The sequence below is a fragment of the Diceros bicornis genome, chromosome 31 (assembly GCF_020826845.1).
Source record: "Diceros bicornis minor isolate mBicDic1 chromosome 31, mDicBic1.mat.cur, whole genome shotgun sequence".
Lineage (NCBI taxonomy): Eukaryota > Metazoa > Chordata > Mammalia > Perissodactyla > Rhinocerotidae > Diceros > Diceros bicornis.
In genome coordinates, this window is record NC_080770.1 from 24,880,200 (window position 1) to 24,901,803 (window position 21,604).

General features: G+C 52.5%; 1 protein-coding gene across 4 annotated transcripts in view; it reads right to left on the reverse strand.

The window, feature by feature from the left end:
* Positions 1 to 1,557: 1,557 nt before the first annotated feature.
* PRDM11 (PR/SET domain 11) overlaps positions 1,558 to 21,604 on the reverse strand; it is an 81,844-nt gene continuing 61,797 nt past the window's right edge. For 2 of the 4 annotated variants that reach the window (XM_058527089.1, XM_058527088.1), the window contains exons 6-8: positions 10,906 to 11,093; positions 6,439 to 7,065; positions 1,558 to 5,290 (exon numbers count right to left, since the gene is read on the reverse strand). In XM_058527089.1, the coding sequence (XP_058383072.1) occupies positions 3,126 to 5,290; positions 6,439 to 7,065; positions 10,906 to 11,093 (2,980 nt within the window). In that variant the 3' untranslated portion in view covers positions 1,558 to 3,125. Of the gene's footprint in view, positions 5,291 to 6,438; positions 7,066 to 10,905; positions 11,094 to 16,461; positions 18,648 to 21,604 lie in introns of those variants that run through there. The other 2 variants (XM_058527090.1, XM_058527091.1) reach the window with 2 other exon arrangements.

The window sequence follows — 21,604 nt, forward strand, 5'->3', positions numbered from 1 at the left end:
GTGGAAACGCCTATGATAGAAACCACGGGTAATCACATGCAGCATTCACAGGATAGAAGCACGGAGCCTCCTGGGAGCATCCAGCCTGAGAAAAGACCCTGTGTAAATTGCAGTGGTGTGTCACCCAAATTGTCCCCTGGTTACTCCCTGTCCCAAGGCAAAGTGGCCTTCAGCGTGTGTGACACGGCCCAAGCCTGGCTGAATTCAGCAGAAATCACGAGCACCCCGAGTTTCGGAGGCGCTTTGCCAAACTTCTAGACCCGCCAGAGAGCTCATCCTCCCGGAGGTCTGGAGCCTGGCTCAGCAGGTGACCACGTGCAGCAACACGCTGCCGGCAGCTGCTCGTGCTTCTAGCCCAGAGGCAGGTCACCAGCTCCCAGCTCTCTCAGGAGATACAGGGTACAGGCTGGCATTGGCCCGAAAGATTATTTTCCTGCTCTGCATAAAAATTTGAGCTAATTTTGGCCATACCCTCTTGCGAGGAAACCACTGCAGCCCCGACTAGGTGCTCAGGCAGACATCAATGATTCTCTCTTCCTGGTTTTCAAGTGAGTGGTCCAGGGGATGACTCCCAGTGTAGTGGGTGGGGAGGAGCAGAGGGAGGAACGAGAAGGAGTAAGGCAACTGTTGGCTAGAAGAAAGGATCCCAACCCACTGTTTCTGGCCCCCACCGAGGCCCACCTTACCAGCCCTCTCTGCCCTCAGCCCATCTTAGTCTGTGTGATGTTCCAAGAAAGCGCCCACAGACAGTGGTCTGTGTGTGTGGTGGAGAGGAAGCTGGGGACGGAAAGGTGGAACCTCGTGCTGGCAACAGCCTCTCACTTGACCACAGTTACCGTCCCGGATGGGAGGAGCCGGAGGGAGAGGGACATCGCCTTAAAGTGGGGAAATGGAACGAGGCTGGGAATTTCAAAGCATCAGAAAGGGCTTGGGGTCTTTCCTTGCTAGTTCCGGCAAACTCTCTCCTTGTTCAGAGGAGGGCGGGGAGTATGTGCGACTGGGGAGCGGGGAGAGGGGTGAGTGTCACCAGGCAGGGGTGCATTGATTTGTTGAAGAAGGCAGCATATGAGGCCTGGCAGTGGGACAGTCAGAGAAAACCAGTTTTTTTTTTTGTTTTGTAACATGCTACATCACTGTTGAAAACAAACAAAAAAGTTTCAAAAATAATATATAATATATATAATATATTTATATAATGAAAAGCTATTGACTAGCAGCAATGATTCTAAAGTTATCTTAGCACCAAGACCATGGGGGTGGGGGAAGGAATCTGTGGGGGGTGAAGGGACTGGCAGGACAGGAAGGGGGGGTGACATGTTCAGTGTTGATGACATTTCCACTACGGTTCTCAACGGTGGCGTGAGGCCTCAGAGACAAGATAAACCAAGAAGGAAGGAAGCCACCACAGTTTTATAATGTCTGAGCCAAGCAGGTTGGGGACACTGGGGCCTTGCCTGTGGCCAGATCACATCAACCATCCTTTGCCCACCCTCTGCCAACTGAGAGGGGTGGCTCCCAATAGCACGGACCACGGACAGTACAGATCTTCCTCCCCCCCCCAAAATGACCTGCACCCACGATACAGGATCTCTGCATATCAAATATGCATAAGTCAGACGTGGAAATATGAACAGAAGTTTTTAACAGCGCACGCACATTTTTTTTTAAAACTCCCTTGCGAGGTATACTGGTAGTTAAATGAATGAAAGAGTATTGATCAGACTCCTCTAGCTTAAACCACTCCTTGCCCCAGGGAGTAGGCAAGTGGCTATTTCTAAAGCTTATATCGTGGTTCTGTGTGTGTGTGTGTGTGTGTGTGTGTGTGTGTGTGTGTGTGTGTGTAGGCTGATGCCTTGAGAGTCCTGTCTTACCTCTTGTTTCTGCCTTTTCTTTAGGACATCTCTACCCTGTTCAAAAAAGGAAGTGTTCACAGGCATAGATGAATTACTCGGTCTCCCCCTGCCTTCCTGCCAGGCTGTGCTTCTTACCAGCCTGTTGCAAAAGAAAGACCCAATCTCTAGAGACTCTCATTGGAGTCACGCGTGACCCAGGGCATGACTTGCATTGACATCTCCTGCCACTGAACTATAGCAGGCATCTCTCGATTATTAAAGGAAAACAAAAATACCCCCAACACATTATATGATTATAAAGACAGAGTATAAATAATTCATGTAAATTGAATATAGACTTTTCGTTTTACTTGTTTTTAGCCAAAAATCGCTGCCCTCTTGGGGTCTGGACTTCTTGGCTCTTCATTTCCCCCCCAGCCCTGGATCTGAATGGAATTATATTATTTTATCCCACACCATGTGAAAACAGGAATGCAAAAAGCTTACCCCCTCTCCCATCTCAAGGATTTCAAGCTCAGTTATAAGGCAATTTTGCCTTCAGTATAACAGGTGAGATCTTTAGGATCCACGGGCTGGAAGGAGGGAATCAATAACCCAGGGACGGGAGAGGTGACAGAGGAGGGGAGAGGTGGGCGTCACAGTTTGACTGACACTTTGTTTCTGAGACAGTGAAGGAACACTCGTCAGGAAATGAATAAAAATCTCTCAAGCTGAAGTCAGATGGGAGAGGAAGAAAGTCAAACACCCCAATCCAGATACACCACCCACCCTATCCAAAATCAGAGATCTGACTCAGCTGGACCAGCATGGCAACGAAGAGCCCAAGAAACCCCCATCAGAAAACCAAACAAGAAAAGAAAAGGCAAGAACATACACCTAAACCCGAACCCCTCAACCCCCAAATGAAAATATCAACAAAAACGAGCTACCTAGAGGTGATGACAGAGACCCGTCATTTTAGCTTATGCTGTTGGTTGACTGTTGGGTGGGAACACGTGTGGCCCCAGCACATGCTTCTGTGAGTGAAAATGAGTTGCCACATATGTTGCAGCTGCCAAATTTTGTAGACAAGAGTCAGTTTCCGACATTATTCCTTTCTGAAAGCTCCCAGTAGCTTCTGGTGGACGTGTCACCTTGGTTTTTAAAAATTTTCAGTGTGGGTTTATATATATATATATAATATAATATATATATTTATATAATATATCAAAGCTTATGAGTATAGATTAAAAAAATATTCAACAGCTTGGTGAACTCTGTGACGCCGGCCCCCTAAATATCCGGGTAAAACTCCGCCCCATGGTCCACCGTCTGCAGGACTGGCTTCTGTTCCAGCGCAGACACTCTGCTGAGGACCTCGGCGGAGAGTGTGTAACTGTTGCCAGACTTCTCCTCAAACCAGCTGTCCAGGGCTCGCTTGGCATCGAAGTTGGCAATGGGCGGGCCGTTGACAGCGATTGTCAACAGGTCGCTGAGCTGCTCCAGGGTCAGGCGGGAGCGGTGGTTTTTGCGGACTCGCTGTAGGGCATTTCGGCCTTTCTCGCAGCACGCGGTGGAAGTGGGGAGGACTTTGAGGACCTGGATGATCTTGTTCAAGAGCGGAAACCTCTGTTTGTACTTGCAAATGTGGCCGATGAGGTCTTTGAAGCCATTTTTGGTATAGTAATCAGCCTTGAGTTCCCGCCACTCCATCAACAGACTCCCCCGGGGGTCCAGCCCTTCCCTACAGACATCCCGGGAAAAGGTCGGGATGGCCTCCAGGTGATCAAATATCTGAACCATATCCTCCTTGCCGTAGCTCATGAGCTCCTCGCTGTTCCTGGGCCAGGAGGCCAGGTCGAACACCTGGCAGGCCTTCACGAAGATCCGGCTGCGGGAGTCGAACCTCTGAGCCAGGATCACTTGGGTCTTCTGGCAGATCTTCTCCCTGATGGACTGGAACTTGGCTTCGGCCACCCTGAGGTTCTTCATCGCGATCCCGTTGAAGCTCTCTCGGAAGTTCTCCTCGAACTCCTGCAGGTACTCCCCCGGGGAATCGGCCAGCCGGCTGATCTCCTGGATGGCCTCCTCGATCTTGTCGTCCACCTGGGACACCAGGAGGTACTCGCCCTGGAAGACGTAGGCCAGGCGTGAGAGCACGGCGGTCACGTCCAGAAGGAAGTAGATGAGCTTGATGGACTGGTAGTCCATGAGGAACTGCAGCAGGGCCAGCGCGATGGCCGAGGCGTCCGCCCGCTGGGTCTGGCTGCTGACATCCTTGAGGTGGGCCACCACCTCCAGGTAGTCCTTGATGAGCGCATTGAGGACGTTCTGCTCTCCGATGATCCACCTCACGGCCCGGATGTCCCCCAGGAACTCCGTCTCCTCGCAGAGGGTGGAGGCCGTGGACCGCAGCTCGCACATGAGGCGCGGTGAGTAGCGGTAGAAGCTCAGCAGCTGTTTCAGATTGTTCTCCAGCTCCTCCAGGCAGGGGAGCTCCTTCCCGCTGATGGCATCCAGGACTTCCAGGTGGGGCCGGTGCACCATGAAGGGCAGGCAGAGCAGCCAGGGCAGCGTCTTGCGGATCGTCATGAACATGCTGGCGCGCAGGCTGGCGGTGATGTTGGCCCCGTCTACGCCCAAGCCAACGGTCGGCTTCTCATCCTGCAACCGGATGCCCAAGGCAGAAAAGGCCCGGTCAAGGGCCTGGAGATAGCTCTCTGTGCTGGAGAAGCCCAGCTCCTGCAGGGACAGGAACTCCGTGGCCGGGGGCCCGTCGCTGCTGGTGTACTGGACGTAGACAGCTACCGTGTCGGCCAGCAGGTCGTCGCTCTGCCCATCGAGGATGATGCTGAGGCAGGGCGACTGGCGGATGCGCTCCACCAGGTCTTCCCGCAGGGCCCGGGCGATGTGGTGGATGAGGATCTGGCAGTCTCCCTCGTTCATGTACTGGTCCACCACCTTGAGCTCGCACTTGCGCAGCAGCTCGGCCAGCGGCCGGAAGTCCGGGTAGGGCCTGCCCTCGAGGGCCAGGTGGTAGGCGGTGTTGAAGAGCAGGGTCATGTTGCGGCACATCTCCTCCGTCTTCTCGGGGTGCATGCGGAGTTTGTAGAGCTGCAGGCACTTCTTGTGAAGGTTGCTTTGGCTGTGCAGCTTGATGGTGTGGATCTTGAACTGCCTGGAGCCGACGATGAAGGCCGAGGTGCGCGAGGACTGCACCGTGTACTGGCGGCAGACGTGGCACCACATCTCGTTGAGGGTCGGGGAGTACCGCAGGAACCAGAACTTCTTCAGCCACTCCTGCTTAAAGCGCCGGATGCGGCGCCCCGTGGTGGACGACAGCTTGGAGGGCTCATCGGTGGCGGTCGTCATATCGTTGGAGACAGATTCGTCTGCCGAATCGACCTCCTGGTCATCATCCTCCATGATGGCGGGGCCAGAGACCATGCTCTCTGAGGCTGGAAGACAAATGGGAAAGAAACATTTACACCTGGTGGGAAAAAACAGACTTTTCCAAAAAGAACAGGAAATACTGCCCGAAAGGTAGGTCATGTGAAACAGAAGCCAATTCCTACAACAGACTGAATCCCAGCCTAGAACTAATTATAAGTGCTCAACAAGAGTGTGTGACTTTTCCTCTTTGTGGATTACCCATGGTGACCGCCATGCTCCAGCCTACCTGCCCTCACCCTCCACTAGTGGGTGCTCGAGGAACTTATATGTTCCATGTCAACTGAACACAACCAGGAGAGCAGATCTGATGGAGGAACAAAGCACATCCAACATTGCAAAATCACAGAGCAAGGATGTGGGTGGGATGCGTTTGTCCCACCATGAATGTGGTCAGAGGAGGCGGGCTGCCCTGGAACGGATGCAGCTTCGACACAGCCCCAGGTTATTTCAGAATCAGAATGCAGATAGTTAAGATGCGTGCCTTGAACATCTGAAACACCTCCTTCTGAGCTCAGGGATGTGGTTAAAATAGGAAGTGCTATGTAAATACTCTAACTCATCTGCTGATGTGCACTGAAAAAGCTTCCTCGTTGTCAACCAACTCCAGAAGATCCAGGCAGCCACAGAAAAGGGCAAAGGAATGCAGCTAAAGGCCCCGTACCCCATCCTAAAACTCCAGGCAGGGGAGCTAGGACCACGTGTGGCAGAACAGCAATTCGGGGAGAGAAAAATGAGGCTGTGTTCGCGGACTGAGTTCGGGAAGGCAGGGAGCTCTCCCCCACAGGACACCTACTGGAGACTGGGGGAAGAGAAAAGATTGGGTTTAGAAGTTGGGCTTTGGGGTAAGACACCATTAGGACCACCAGAGAAAGGCAACGGGTCAAGAACACAGCGCACACCCCTCCTGCAGCGGAATTTCCTTTATTGACGAGGAGGATACAAGAGCAAGTCGTAAGCACCCCATCGGAGCTGCAACCGCCTGTCAGAGGCGCCGGAGGGCGTGGGCTGTGGCCGGAGCCCACCTCCGCCTTACACACCTCAGGTCTCCCCGCAGGGGGCTCCCACCGAGAGTGCTTGGCCACCCTCCATTCTGCCCACCGACAGCAATCTCGTGCTCGTCCCTCTGACAGCAATCCCATCCACACCAACTTACCTGCAGGGTCTGAGAACTCTGGGAGCTCCAGTACCTGCGCTGGCAATACGGGGGGCTCAGGCAGCTTCCCAGACTTAAGCATGTCTAGCTCTGCCTGGAGTTCTCGGACCTTCTTCTTTAGGCGAATACAGTTAGGGCAGAAGGAGGTGGTGGGAAGCTCGTGAGGGTCGGAGGCAAGGGAGGCCTCGGCGGGACTGTCGGCCTTGAATGACGAAGGCTCCTCTTCTTCATCCTCCAGTGGGCCTGGCTCCTTGGAAGCCCCCTGGGGGGCCTTCCAGTCCCCCTCCCCCTGGGTCCGGCTGACATTCGGCACGCCATGCGACACGGTCATTGCACACCGACTGTAGGCGTCATCCGGGTACTTGGGGACTTTCCTGATGACCAGCGAGGTGCTCAGAGCCAGCTGGTGGGCTTCTACCTTCGCAGATTCCAGTGAGGCCTCCAGCACATCCTTGAAAATGAGGTCAATTTTCTTCTTCTTGGCCTGGGGGTGCACGTCCCCCTCGTCGAAGCCACGCTTATAGGGACTTTTGCCCTGTCTCAACACAGGGAGCTGAATGGGACCCCTCAGGTCTTCTGGGTTATCCAGAGCCTGCTCAGACTTCTCCCTCTGCAACCTCTTCTCTCCTAGGAAGGAAAACCAGGTGTGAGGAAGTGGGGAAAAGCCCCGAGGCGGAGAAACCAACAGAAAACAAGCCAGGCCTCCCGTTAGGAAGTCGCTTGACACATCCCTCTGGGGCTGGCTTTGTGGGGCAGGTGTGATGAAAAGGGAGAGACATCACTCAGTGGCTCATGGGGTCTAGAGTCAGAGGCCCCCAAAAAGTGGGAAGAACTCTTTTTAAAGAGACCATTTCAATGGAGCTTTATGTATACAAGCTCTACAATCATAAGTTGAGAGAATGCTACAGGGGAGGGGTGTTGGAAGTTCTTTCACAGGTACTTGCCATCTGATCATCCTAGAAGATGACACCCCACCAGATCAAACTGATCAAATCAGAGCTAAGTGATATGGATTCCCCAACCCTCCAGGCTTCTCCTCCAGTCCCAGCAATTACAAGGTCGCTGCTTCGACTTGGTAAAAGGTACACACAAACCACGAGTCCCACTCCTTCGTCTCCAGAGAGCCCGCATTACAGCAACCGTCCTTTCGAGTTCTCCCCATAATCAGAAGATGAGGACTACATGGGAAAGCATGACCTGAATCTCTCTGGTTCTCACTGATGACCAAGGCAGGGGTACCTACAGTTGCTATGGGCATCAAGATGGCAGCCTCCAACAAGATACAGAAGAGCATGACCACACTTACCCAAAGCATTCTCAAAATATAGCTGTGTTTCCTCACCTGAAAATGCAAAGGGCCTTCCCTTTTCTATTTCTTTCTATCTTGTGAATGACTTCAAAGACCTTGGTGAGCTCCCCAACAATAAATTATTTCAGCCTGATTCTTTAAAATGGCCGACACAGTTTCATAAATTGCTACGGAAGTGCGGATGCTGCCTAAGAGGACAGTGCTTAGGGGGACCCTCAGAAGGTCCTGACAGCAGCCTGAGGAGCTCAGAAATCTCAAAGGCTTCCAAGCTCAGGGGTGGGGTCCTGGGAGATGTGACTCTGAGCAACGAGTTGACCTGAGTGTATGTCGTAATTAGGCTCCTGATAGCTGCGTTTGCTAAAGGCCTCCGAGTGAAGGCCACGGGATCTCCGTGTGCAATCCAGATGTTCCAGAGTGACCGAGCTTCGCTTCCCACAGCTGGCATGGGGTGCTGTGCCCTGGCCTGTGTGTGACTCCAGGTTTCCTCCAGGTGACAGCACAAAAGGGAGTAACCTATTCAGGATGCCCCTTTTCTGTGCTCACATGAATGCTTAAGAATCGATCTCATCTCCAAGGCTCCTGAAACTCAGGCAGCTCCTGGAGATGAAGAGAACTTCTAAAAAAATGCAATATGTTTGTATTATAGACCAGATATGACACTTGCCCATTTAGAATCTCCAAACATCAAGGGCCACCCTTTCACTTTCTGGACCAATCAGGCAGCAAACAGCTGAGGATGTTGGGAGTTCAAGGCTACAAAGCACCAGGGATTCCTCATGCCTCTCTGCTCAAAGACAAGGTCATTCAAATTTCCTAGGATGAGCGAGAGACCTCTTTGAACTCAAAGGCTTCCAGAAAAATCTATGGACCAAAAACAACATTTAAGCATTATGAAATTGATTCCAAAGCCTCCATAAACCACAAGGGAAAACACCACAAAGTAAATCAATGACTCAAAGGCGATCAAATAACATAAATTCTCTGAATACAGCATTAGAGGCAACCTATTCTTAAAAGATAACCACAAAGGAGTAATTTACACTCTCTTCAGGAAGCAGCTCTCAGCTCCAACTCATGTCTCTACTTAATGACTAATAATTCACACTCTGGCCTTTATCAAGGCTCCAGCCTTCAATTACAACAAACTCCTTCCACGTAAGACTTTCAGTGATTGAGGGATCCCCCTTCCAGAGCAGGATGGGCATGCCCATCTAGGATACCACTAACCCTATCCAGAGTCCGCCAAAACTACAGGCTACAGAGACACACGTCTAAAGGCCACTGAGCTCCACGACTGCTCCCAAGGGCTTTACGACCAAGGCCACCCACTGCTCTGGCCTTGCGCCGCAGTGGCTTTCAGCTTCCTTTCTGTTTCCTACTGCTCAGCCTGGCTGGGAATAGACACGCCTTCCTCCTGCATCTTCACATGTCTCCATGTATCCCGTTTCACGTCTCTCTGCCACGCCTCCTTCGAACCACTCCTGAAAGCTCACTCCCTTCTCTGAGCATTCCCCTTGGGTCTCAGGGCTCTCTGAGGATGATGCAGCTTGAGTGCTTTGGAGAAGACACTGGGAAAAAAGGACATTACAAATCCAGAAGAATTCAAGATCATGGCCAAGGGATGGAACCTGTGTCCTCAGCCATGACTTCTCTTGGTTTCCTTTTCTTCTGGTGGTATGACTCTTTGGCAGACTTCTTGGCTGTCTTCATTTATTTCTTCTTTTATCCATTCAACAGAGATTTATTCAGCACCTGCTATGTATCAGACAATTTTACACGAAGCATCTCCAGAGGTCAAATGGAAACCATTGCAATCTCATCATGGAAACATGCCTTCCCAAGTGAAATCAGCATGGGCCCAACCCCCATCCGAAGAAGACAGGAGATGAGTTTGTCTATCGGGCCTCCTCTCACTGCCCATCCAATCTCCAGATACCTTTTACCAAGTCAGGCAGCAGCTGTGTACCCAGTGTCGACCACCTGCTTTGTTCTGTTCTGTTTTTACAGATACCTTGATTTCAATGGGTCACTCCCACCCCCTTTCATCTTCTCCACTCATATTCCAGATGAAGCTTTATTTCCAATAAGTAGGTCAGCCAGGAACATGATATGGTGGGGCTTGGGTATAGCCTGGGTTCTTGGGACCAGATGGACTCTGGGTCTTTGGATGCTGGTTTTAGTGCAGGAAGGTCCCACTGAAAGAAAGACCTGGACTCACCAGTTTGCCCTGGCCAGACTGAGGATGGAGTGAAGAGGCAAAGGGCTGGGGGTTGGGGAGTATTTTAAACCTCTTGCAAATGTCTCATTTAAATGGAGCCTGGATGGACACCCACCCACCAGGCCACCACCCAAACCTAAGGTAACCTTCCCACCTCCCTCCAACCTTCTCCTAATACACATTGCTTTGTCACAACATGTCATTAGGACTGCCAGTAATGAGACCAGGAGGAAGCAGGGAAGAGACTAGTTTTGTCTGTCTGTCTGCGTAACACTGTAGGTTAGAGCTTAGACCCTGGACTCAAACAATGTGGGTCAGAAACCCAGCTCTGCCCTTCCCAGCCATGTGACCCTGAGTGGTTTATCTGATGCTCAGTTTCCACATTTGTAAGATGGGGGTAATAATCCACATGGGATCATTAGTATTAAAAGTTTACACTGAGGGCTCACAATGATCAAGGCAGACATTGTTCTAAATGTGGTATGTATGTCACCCCGCCCAATTCTCACAGCACACTTATGGGGTAGGCTCTACCGTTGTGATGATCACATGGGACACTGTAGAAAACCTGCTTAGCACAAATTAAGTACTTAATGAGTGTTACCTATGATTGCCATTATTATTGAGGTAGAGACAGTTTATAACATCTTCCCATCAATTTGAGTTGGGGAATCAGGATCCATTTTGATTAAACTTACGTGCGTGGCTTTGGGGACTTGTCTTCCTCCCTCAGACTGTGAAATGTCCGTAACGGGGTTTCTGAGACCATTTCTGAGGGACAAGAACTTACTGGGATGGCCATGGCCCGTCCCAGAGCTGCTGCTCAGATCTAGAGCATCCTTCCCCGAGTCCCTCTGGGTCTCCCCCTTGCTGGCGTGCTGTATTTCCCATCGGTTGTCTTAGGAACTCCTAGAGAAGCATTTCGAGTGTGGGCACTCACCTCTGGCCAGATTGCGGTGGATGGTTTCCTGGGACATGCTGTGCAGGCGCTTCATATAGTCCTCGCTGTACCAGACCCGCAGCCGCTCCCCGGGCCGGATGTCCCTGCAGGCCCGGAAGTAGATGCGCTCGCTGTGCTGGAACGCCAGCAGGTTCTGCTCCCTCTCCTCCCGGGAGATGACCACGTACCTGGGGGCGAGGGGAAAAGGTGAGAACGCGGGGGCCACTCCTGGGTGAGTGTCTGCCGGTGCCAGGCAGGTGCGGGTGGCTGGGAGTCCTTGGCGCGTGGACACGTGCAGAAGTCTACAGGGCAGCTACCTTGTCAAGGAAAGGGACACCAGCGAGAGCCAGTCTCTTGTCTCAATGTCACTGTTTTGTGTGACCTTGAGCAAACCTCTGAACCTCTGAGAATCTCTGTTTTCTGAGACTGGAAAGACACTTGCCCTGCATACCTCCCAGGTTCTGGTAAATATAAAATTCAACACCTGATATAAAGGCGATTGGAAAGCTGAAGGATCGTCTCGTCTCCTCTTGCCTAACTTTTAACTGCAGGGGCCCCGACACCTGCAGGCCTCGGAGGGTGGTAGGGGTGGGGTCTTTGAACTGTTTCCAGTATTTCACAAAGCCTAACAGAAACAACCCACGTGGAAAGGGTGCCCAAGAAGTCGATTAATAAACGCTCAACATCAAAATCTTTAAGAATAGGGGATCTAACAGTGATAGCAGACGAAGGTAAACAAGAGGCCATGAAAGGTTGGCAACCGGTGGTTGATCTAAGTCATTTTAAGGTGAGGAAACTGAGGCTCAGAGAGGCTAAGTGACTTGCCCAAGGTCACACAGCTAATTAACAGGAGACGGAGCTTTGAGGTCTGCACTTTTCCCACTAGAACTCATGGCTCCTATGTGGGCACGTAAAGTACCAACGCAGCAAGGCACAGATAACTTTCAAGTTCTTTCAAACCCTCAGAATCCCCCATTCTCCTTCTAACGACATTTCCAACATCCAACCTGGCCCCTCACTCACCTCCAAAAGGTGAGACGACCCATCATCTGCAGAGAAGTGGAGGGGTACAGATCAAAAGGGCAAGAGGAAATTATTTGGAGTTTTAGGGTTTGGTGCTATGCGAGTGTCTAGGAAATGTATAGTCAAAAATAAACTTCTTTTCCTTATGCTATGATTTGTCTCAAAGGCCAGGGAAGAAATCAGTCTGTCCGACTGACGTAGCCCAGAAAATTGCATTTGGAGCAGTCTGGGGGAACAATAATTCACAGAAAATTCCAGATGGGTAATAAACAACTGAGAAGTATTCAGCATCACTAACAGGAAACGCAAAGTAGCACATTTTGTGTCTCATTGGCACAGATTTTTTTTTTTAATGACAATATCTGTATTGGTAAAGGTAGTGAGACAAAGGTGTCATGCTAATGATGGGAAATAAACTAGCACAAACTTTTGAAAAACAAACTGGCAATACACACTTGAACTAGTCTTTGCACACCCACGTTCATAGCAGTATTATTCACAATAGTCAAAGGTAGAAGCAACCCAAGTGTCCATGGATGGATGAATGGATAAACACACTGTGGTATATCCATCCAACGGAGTATTACTGAGCCTTAAAAAGGAAGGAAATTCTGACACATGCTACCACATGGATAAACCTTGAAGACATTATGCTAAGTGAAATAAGCCAGTCACAAAACGACAAATACTGTATGATTCCACTTGCATGAGGCCCTTCTATGAGTAGTCAGATTTATAGAGACAGAAGGTAGAATGGTGGTTGCCTGGGGCTGGGGGGAGGAGGAAATGGGGAGTTAGTGTTTAATGGATACAAAGTTTCAGTTGGGGAAGATGAAAAAGAGTTCTAGAGAAGAATGGTGGTGATGGTTGCACAACAATGTGAATGTACTTAATGCCACTGAAGTGTACACTTAAAAATGGTTAAAATGGTAAATTTTGTTGTGTATTTTGCCACAATTTTTTAAAAACTAAAAAAAAGAACAATAAGATGAGAACCAAGTATGCAAACTCTGCATACCACCATGCTGCCTGTAACACTGTTTATAATAGTGCAAAAGGAAACACATCTACACGTCTAACACTAGAGAAATGATTTTGCAAACCGTAGAGTATTCATACAATGGAATGTTACTCATCTATAGAAAAGTGTTTTCAGAGAATCTTTCATGACAGAAAATGGTCCTGAGATAGTGCAGAGTGAGGACAATAGGACTGAAAGCGCTTTATACTAGGGTTCCAATCACGCTTTCAAAACAAGCCTCGGTAAACTGCTTGCAGGAAATATACTAATGTTTTCACAGTGATTACCATATTGGTGGAGCTACTTTGTAATTTTCTGTACTTTCCAAGTTTTCCTTAATAAGCAATTATTACTGCTATCCCCACTCTCACCCCCTAAAAAAAAAAAAAAAGACACACAAATGCCAATTCCAGTACGAAATGGCAGTGGTGGCAGTCACGGTGGCCAGCAGCATTGCAAATCTACATGCGTGGCGCCCCAGGCATAATACCTCTTGCATACATCCCGCCCCTCTGCACAGGCCCCTGTGCACTCTGTTCTACTCGGCCTTGGAGGAGGCGGGACCTTACAAGGGGGACCGCTGGAGTCCAGGAAATAATCCATTGTGGCCACAAGATGTAGCACAGACCCCAGTGGGGGTAAGAACAAGGAGGAGGGGAATGCAAACACTAGCTCTGGCTGCTTCCCGCTGTTCAGAGAAGCGAGTCAAAAGCTCCACCCTGAGGGTGTGGGACTTCCATGATTTAGGGCGCTCAGGTCCCAGAACTTTTGTCCAGGATCTTAGCCCCAACGCATCTGTGTACTTGGCAGCATCCAGCATGAGTGCTGGTCTCCCTGAGCTGTGAGGACACTCTGTGATCTCCATGAGCCCAGCCATGATGTTACTAACAAACAACTCAGAGGAATGAAGAAGAGGACCCCGGCCCAGAGAAGTCTTTCCAAATTAATACTCCCCAGTCTCAACTCTCCAAATGTACAAGTCTGCCTTTTCTCCATAGCTGAGATTTCTTCTAAACATGCGAAACATTTCCCAGTCCCCCATTTAGCGAGAGTCTGGGATTTGACATCCAAAATTAATCAACCTTGTGGTCAGCACAGAACAGAACTGAGGTCGATGCAAACCTTCCTACTTCCAGATACGGAAGGCAAACCATTCATTCATCTTTTTCCTCCCAAGAATCACCTCAATCACAGAACACAAGGAAAGAGTACAGTCTTCGCTTTCTTCAGTTTCTAAACAGCCGTCAAGCTCTAAAGGCTGGAATTATCTTCTCTGGCATTCAACTTCAAGAGATAAAGAGATGAGGAAGATTTATTCAAAAGAGCAACTTCTAGAGTACGTTGGAGGTTTAGAAAGATTCAAGTCAATTTCCCTTCCCACCTCCTGGTGTTTTCCTACCCAACTAGAATCAACATTTAGGAAGAGAACCCCAAATCTTTGGATTGATCACAAAGTATCTTCAAAGACAGATCAAAATTTGTTCAGCATCTGGTTGCATTTGGTTGTTTGGAAACTTGGCATTTGAAATGTGATATATATGGCAACTCAGTGAATCATAACAACCCATTCCCCTGAGAAGATGTTCACGCTGTGTGATTTTTGAGATGAAGCAAAGTGGAACCAGCTAAGTCCCAGCACCAATTACCTCAAGTCAGGTCTCCTCCTTTTAAGTACTTTGCAGTCCCACCCAATGGCTTGATCCACTCCCAGAATCCTTCTGTCCCCCACACAACCATCCCTTTATGAAGAACCATGGCAGTCCCATTACATGGCTATAGGTGAGCAAGAGCCCTCCCCAGAACAGAAGGCTTCCAGGGAGTGAAATCTTTTTATTGGTTGAGTTTCCAGTCGCTACCTCATTGGAGAGAAGGTACAGAGTATGTCAGTGTGGGGGTGGGGGTGGGGGTGGGGAATGCTAGTGTTCATTTGATAGCATTTGAAACCAGACCCACAGAGTTGGTGACCTTTGAAGCACTCGAGAGTGTGGGGAGTAGAGGTGGGGGTGTGTGTTCTGGACTGAACCTTTCATGATGATAATGGATGGACTCAGCTGACTTTGGGTCCTGGATAGATAAGCACTAAGACCACACTTCTCAGGCCTCACCCACTATGTCTATCAAGTGCAACATATTTTCTAGCTGGGTCAGGAAATGGCTATCAGTTCCAACTCAAGAGAGAAAGTAACCCACAGGGCATCTATTTTGTTGGAGGAAACAGACAAGGGCCAGGCTCAGATACTCCTACTTGGTGGGCATGTCTGCAATGGAAGGAAGCTGTCCCAGTCAGAAATGGGAAAAGACTGACCAAGAAGAGGCTGGGTTCTGAGTTTTTACATGCATTTAGGTCTCCAGGCTGGGAGGGTCTTTGGGTCAGGCACCCATCCACCAGGTGGTCATTCGGCCTCCAGTAGAACAATACCCAGCCTGCCCTTGGCATGGCTGGAGGCCTTGGACTCTTAGGAGGGGCTTCCCTATCTTAAGCTGAAATTGGCTACCCATTCATTTCCATCCACTGGCCCTAGTTTTGCCTTCCTGTGTTGACATGCTAGCCCTTGTACCCCCGCTGAAGCCAAGAAAAAGAAACTAAAATCTTTTCCATCCAAAGTTGATAAGTCTCTTCATCTCTCTGTCCCCTTTGCTTCCAATTTGACCCTCTCCCTCCCCAGGACCAGAGGAAGCGGCCAGCCAGTCCTCGCTTGGTATCTTGAACTTGGTGGGGAAGACTCAGGGCCTGGTTTCACAGCATCTTTGCACCTCCTGGAAATCGGATAATATTGATTTCCATGACCATGCTTTTTGGCCAACAACGGCAGAGGATGACTTGGATTCCAAGAGGTCAAAGGCAGTCTAGAACCTTGCAGAAAGGGGATGGATCCCTGGTCAGGATTTGGGGATTTCCTGCCTGGGAGAACGTCTCCCTGTCACTGTCAATAAGCCAGGGCAATGCACAGGTTGGGAGGCCACTCCCTGCTGAGGAGACTCCCAGTGGGAGCCCAAGGAAGCCGCATCGGTAACTTTGAGAAGGCTCAGATTGAGGCGGGCAGGGCCTTGCCTGTGACAGATATCAGGATCACTGGGGAGGTGTCCAAGAAAAGTTCATGCCTCAGGGGTCCCTGAGGTACACTGGCCAATGGACAGCCCTTGACATTCTGGTGTCTCCTGCCAGTGATGTTTTTTCCAGGATCCCTAACTTCTTTCAGGGAACAAAAGGGAAAATTCATTTAGCAACATCTCACTTTTGACGTGTAGAGAATTTACATATAGCTGAACGGTTTCATACAAGGATGCTTCGTCTCCTACAGCCCCTCAGTTCCTCTCGTCTCCTCTAAGGGCTGGCACGGGCTGAATACCGGGCATCTGAGAGCTTATGAGATCCGGGAAATGCCAGCCCTTGAGCCCCTGTTGCCAGCACACTTTCCCTCCATCATCTAACCCCTGCTCGGGGGGCCCTGAGGTTTTCACAGGAAGCGAAGAAAGAGAATACACACCAAAGAAAGATCCTGGAGACCGGGTGTGTTCCAAGTGAGAGATCAATTTCTTTTTATTGCCATCTTAACAAAAATACTTGGGAAGGCAATCTCTGATTCCAGCATCGGGGGGCAGGGCAATGCCAGGCAACAATCAAGCCGTCGGGCTGCTGGACAGGGGAGTGTTCAGTCTGGGGTAGCAGGGACCCCCAAAGAACCACAGAATGGGGAGATGGAGCCAAGGACACAGGGACAATGCAGTTGCCCTCCATTCTCCCTACATGGGACAAAGCTTGGTCTGGGTTTAGAAGCAGCTCTCCAGGAACAACTACAGCAAGCACTGGGTATTGCGGTCCTCCCAGCCCCCACCAAGGCTCTAGGGGGCAGGCGTGGGAGGGTAGAGGGCTGGGGTATGTGAGTTTCTCCTAGGGTCAGCCTCAGGCCAGGGAGCAAAGAGGGCGCAGAGCTGAGCTGCGCCCAAGTCAGAGCTAAGCTTGCATCGGCCACCCCCACCTCCCTCCCTCATTTGAAGAACCGGACTCTCCACACGCCAAAATGAAACGTGAAGCTAGAGATGTGTGTAGCTAATGCGCACGCAGCCCAAGCAAGCAGAGGCGAGGCATGCTGGAACTTGGGACGGGAGAGGAGCCCTCCTGGGCTCCGGGTTTTTCAGAAGCCACAGAGGGGTCGCCTTCGGGACCCCAAGACGCGGGCCCTGCCTCTCCCCAGCCACTGGCTGTCAGCCTTAGCACCAGGGCAGGGTGGGCGGACTCACCTCCTAAATGCTGCTGTTGCCTCCCGCTGGCACCAGGATTGCTGAGGCAGGGGCAGGCAAGGAGCAACACCCCTCCCAACTCCAGATCTGGCCCCTGACAGGGGAGCTGGAAAAATCCCCAGACCTGGCTTCCAGTCCTGGCCCCCCTACTAACTGCAGTGTCATTTGTCATCTGTGAAATGCAGATGATGATGGCAATAATGATGAGGATGATACCGGATTTGGCTGCCTCTCCAGCTGTCCTGAGAACCCCACTGAGGCCACACATCTGCAAAAGCAGGGAAGAGCATACAGTACAGTGCCCTCTAAGAACGCCAGATCGTCTTCTTCCTCCGACGCCATCCCATTCTTCTTCCCACTGCACAGAGGGCAAGCACAGCGGCTGAGCGCACGCACGCGCGGGGCAAGCGGAGGGCCAAGGCTGAGGCGCCACCCAGCGGGGCTCGGAGCCCTGGCGCGGGAGTGGACAGACCCTCCTGGAAGGGCTGAGCTCCACCTGCCCGTCCTCAGGCCTCGCCCCCTTCAGAAGCAGCAGAATCGGGGCCCGGGAGGCTGGTGCAGCAGCCCTGAGGTTGGCAAGCAGGATTCCATTCGGAGGCTCCCCCCTTCCCCATAAGGCCTGGTGCCATGGGGTGCAGACCAAGAGGAGGCTGACCCTCCAGGCCAAGCAAGCATCAAGCAGGTACCTTTTCCTGCATCTCGAGCATCTGCCGAAAGTGAGGGAGTGGGGCTGAATACACGCTCTGTTAGCGCACAGAGCAGCCGCCCTGCACTTGGTGGGATGACAGCCCCCCAGTATCCCCCAAGTGTCCTGGACATGAGAGACTGGCCTGTCTCAGGGCCAGACACCCCTCCTGCATCTCTCTTCCTCCTCGTGCAGACTGGCTGGGTTAGAAATTGTGCTTTCTCTTCCGAGACCTGGTAGTCCGTGCGGGGGCTGGTGCCGGGGGAGCCTGCGGGGGCTCTGCCAGTGGGGACTCTGTCGGAGGAGTAGACCCCACGGGGGCTGCCCCATCTGGCCCCCGTCGAGATGCCTGGACCCCATCCCGGATCTCTGTCAGCGTCTGGCACATCTGACCGACGCGGCTGGCCAGCTCGGCCGTGGCCTGGCTGATGGCGTGCATGCTGTTGGCCATGTCGCGGTGCACAGTCACCAGCTCCTGGCAGAACTGCCGGAACACCTCAGTCTGCTGGGCGTGGGCGTGGAGGAGCTGCCAGTCAAGGCCCGTGCTGGGCGGGCTGGGGTGCGGCCGAGGGGTCCTGCAGGCCGCCTGGGCCTGGGGCGAGGGCCGGGGCAGGGCCTCTGGCTTGGGGCCCACTGTTTCGGACTGGTCTGAGGAGGAGGATGAGCGGAGCAGGGTGGGCCTGGCCAGACAGGCCTCTTCCTCGGGTGACCGCTGCAGGGGCACCCGCAGAGGCTGCCGGGAGGGCCCAGGTGCCTCCTCGTCTTCATCATCTTGGGGGACAGAAACAAAGAAGGGCGAACAATTACAACAGGGAGTAAGGAGGCAGCCCAGGGCTTGGACCCACCCCCAGGATCACCCTAGCATCCCCCCACCCTGCCACCCCTCAGCCTAGTTCGGCACACGCCCGCTCCCCACCCACCCACGGAGAAACACTTGCTCCCCAGACCCCTCAGATACAGGCCAGGCGCCCCTGGGGAGAAGGGTGAGCATGAGCAGTGCCCAGGTCCCCTTCCTTTCACAGGGACTGCGACATTCTAGTGAGAGAGCGCCCAGGTCGGGGGACCTGGGGACCCCAGTCCCCATGGTGGCATATCTCAGTGACGGCATGTCAATCCAGTCACTCACTTCATCTCTCTGTGACTCAGTTTCTGCAAAGCCAAGCCAACGACTGCTCTATCTACTCACCAGCCACCTGCCCACTGAGCAGGGCTGTTAGGGAGACTACACAGGAGAACAAGAAGGCACTTTGCAAAGCTAGAAGAGCGACACCCACCACAAGATGCTGCTCTGAGTTCCAGCCTCCAGGAGGCCATTCCCAAGTGGCTGGGGGCCACCTTGTGGCCTTGCTGGAACCTGCAACTTCAAGTCACTGCAGGGGGATGCCTACAGGCTGGAGGAGGGAGGCAAGGGATAGCACCAGAACGGAAAGGAACGGACAAGATGGTGCAAAGCAGGTAAGCCCCCTCTGACGCCTCCCTCGGTCCCCAAGGAGGGCAGCCCAGGCAGACATATTGCTCCCACCCAGGAGGGCCTGGCGGCATGCTGGGACCATCAGACAGACTGCTACTCGCAGCCGGACCCAGGGAGGGGCCCAGCCCCTGCACACGCGGTTTCGGTTGTCTCGTGATCAAGGTTATGAGCTGATTCCCGTGGCAGGAATAAAAAACACACAGGCTGACTCTGCTCACAGGCACACCCTCCCTGCCTGTACCTGAGGGGCTGATTCAGAACCACCCCCAGGGAAGGTGACAGGGAGGACAGACAGATCTTCTTGTCCCTAGCCGCATGCCTCCTGCAAGGGTCCTGGGGCCTCATCTGGGCCAGCACAGTAAGAGAGCCTAGTGCCTGGTGACCCCACTTCGTGGGACAGCAGCCACCCCTTGGGTCCGGACACTGGTTCTGGTGTGGCAGGGTTGGAAGGAGCAGGGCGGGCTGAGGTGAAGCTGTTCCCTCCCTTCCAGGGCCTCACTCCACCGAGCCCCTGGCCAAGTGCTAGAACAGCTGGTCGTCTGGCCGGGAGAGGGAGGGCTGGTCGAGCCTGCAGTGGAGGGGTCCCGGGCCCCCTGCCCAGCCCAGGTCACATTTGGTAACCTCATTACCTTCGGTCTCAGGGAGACAGAGGGTGAGCAGGGCAGGATTTAGGGAACAGACTTCACTGGGGGCCGCGCCCCTTCTTTTACTCATAATTGGGTAGAATCATCCTGAAAGTTAGCAAAACACTGATTCACAGGGAGCTGTCAGACCCGGGTTCAAGTCCTGGTTCTGAATTGAGCTCTGGGGCCATCTCTGTTTCTGGAGCTTACTGCTTGATCTGGAAAACGAGCAAGTCGCACTAGATGGTCTTCACGTCCCTCCCGGTCCTGAAAATCTGACTGAATGGCCACCTGTCAGGAGCCCCAGCCAAACAGGAAATTAGCAGGATCCCAACGGCAATGGGCCTGCAACGGGAAGGCCAGGTCTTTGTGAACCACCTTCCCCAGGGCTGGCCAGCGGCCGGCTTCCCTGGAGCCCTCCTGTCCTGCTCCATCTCTCCGAGGCCCCCCAGTTGGGACTGCGGGCTGAGGGTGGGGGTCGGGTGTGTGCAGAAGCAGAGCTGAAGAGGGTGCAACCCCAGCACTGAAGGGCCTCAATTGCTCCCCCTTCTGGGGAGCCCCAGCTAAAACCACAGCCCCACAGGATGCTTGTCTCAGCCAGCCAGGCCAGAAGATTCCACACCCCAGCCCCTGGCGTCAAAGTCTGTCCTGAGACACAGGATGCAGAGGGGAAAGACGGAGACAGTGCTGAGGGAGAAGAGGGGTGCAGGGGGACGTGGGGGCAGTAGGGACAGGGAGGGGCCCCAGTGAGCACAGAGAGAGGGATCTTGGAGCCTCAGGGCGGGCAGAAAGAGGCAGAGTGCGGAGAGAAGTGGGAGAAGGCAGCATGGCACAGAAATGCAGAAGATAACAGAAATACAGACATTAGGAACGGAGAGAGAGAGGACTGAGCATTCCAAGGCCCGGGCCCTGAAGACTTGGCTGCCTTCCTCTCACGCCCCCTCCCCCTCGCCTCTGCACTGGGCTTCCCTGGCTCCTCTCCGTTCCTGGAACGTGCCAAGCGCCTTCCTGATGCGGGGCCTCGTACATGCTGTTCTCAGCCTGCGAGGCTCTCCTCTCCCCTCCCCTCTGCTGCGCCCCACGCCGCCACCGGCCGGGTTAACTCTTACTCACCCTCCCATCTCAGCTCCACTGTCCCTCCTGGGAGTCTTCCCCAGACCCCAGGGAGAGCCAGCTCCACCCCTCCTGGCTCTCAGAATGGCTGCTACGTAATTCGCAGGGCCAAAGGCAAAATGAAAATGCGGGGCGCCCTGTTCAAAAACTATTCTGAGTTTCAGGAAGGCAACAGCAGAGCATTAAAGCCAGCACGGAGCCCTTGTGACACGGGGCCCCAAATGACGGCACAGATCACACGCCCACGAGGTCAGCCCTGCTCTCAGGACTTCCTGTATTCATCCTTCGTTACAAATTTCCTGGTGCGATTATTTAAAGTTGGTCTATTCCCACGAGTCTAGGAACTCCCCAAGAGCAGGGCCGGTGTAGGTTTTATATACAACTCTGTCTTTCCGGCTCCCAGCACAGCTCCTGGCACAGTGCTCAGGAAATATTCTAGAATAAATGAACGGAAAGGGGTGAAGAAGACAGAAGAGGAAGAAGGAGGAAAGAATGGAAAGACTGGACAAGACAGAGAGGGA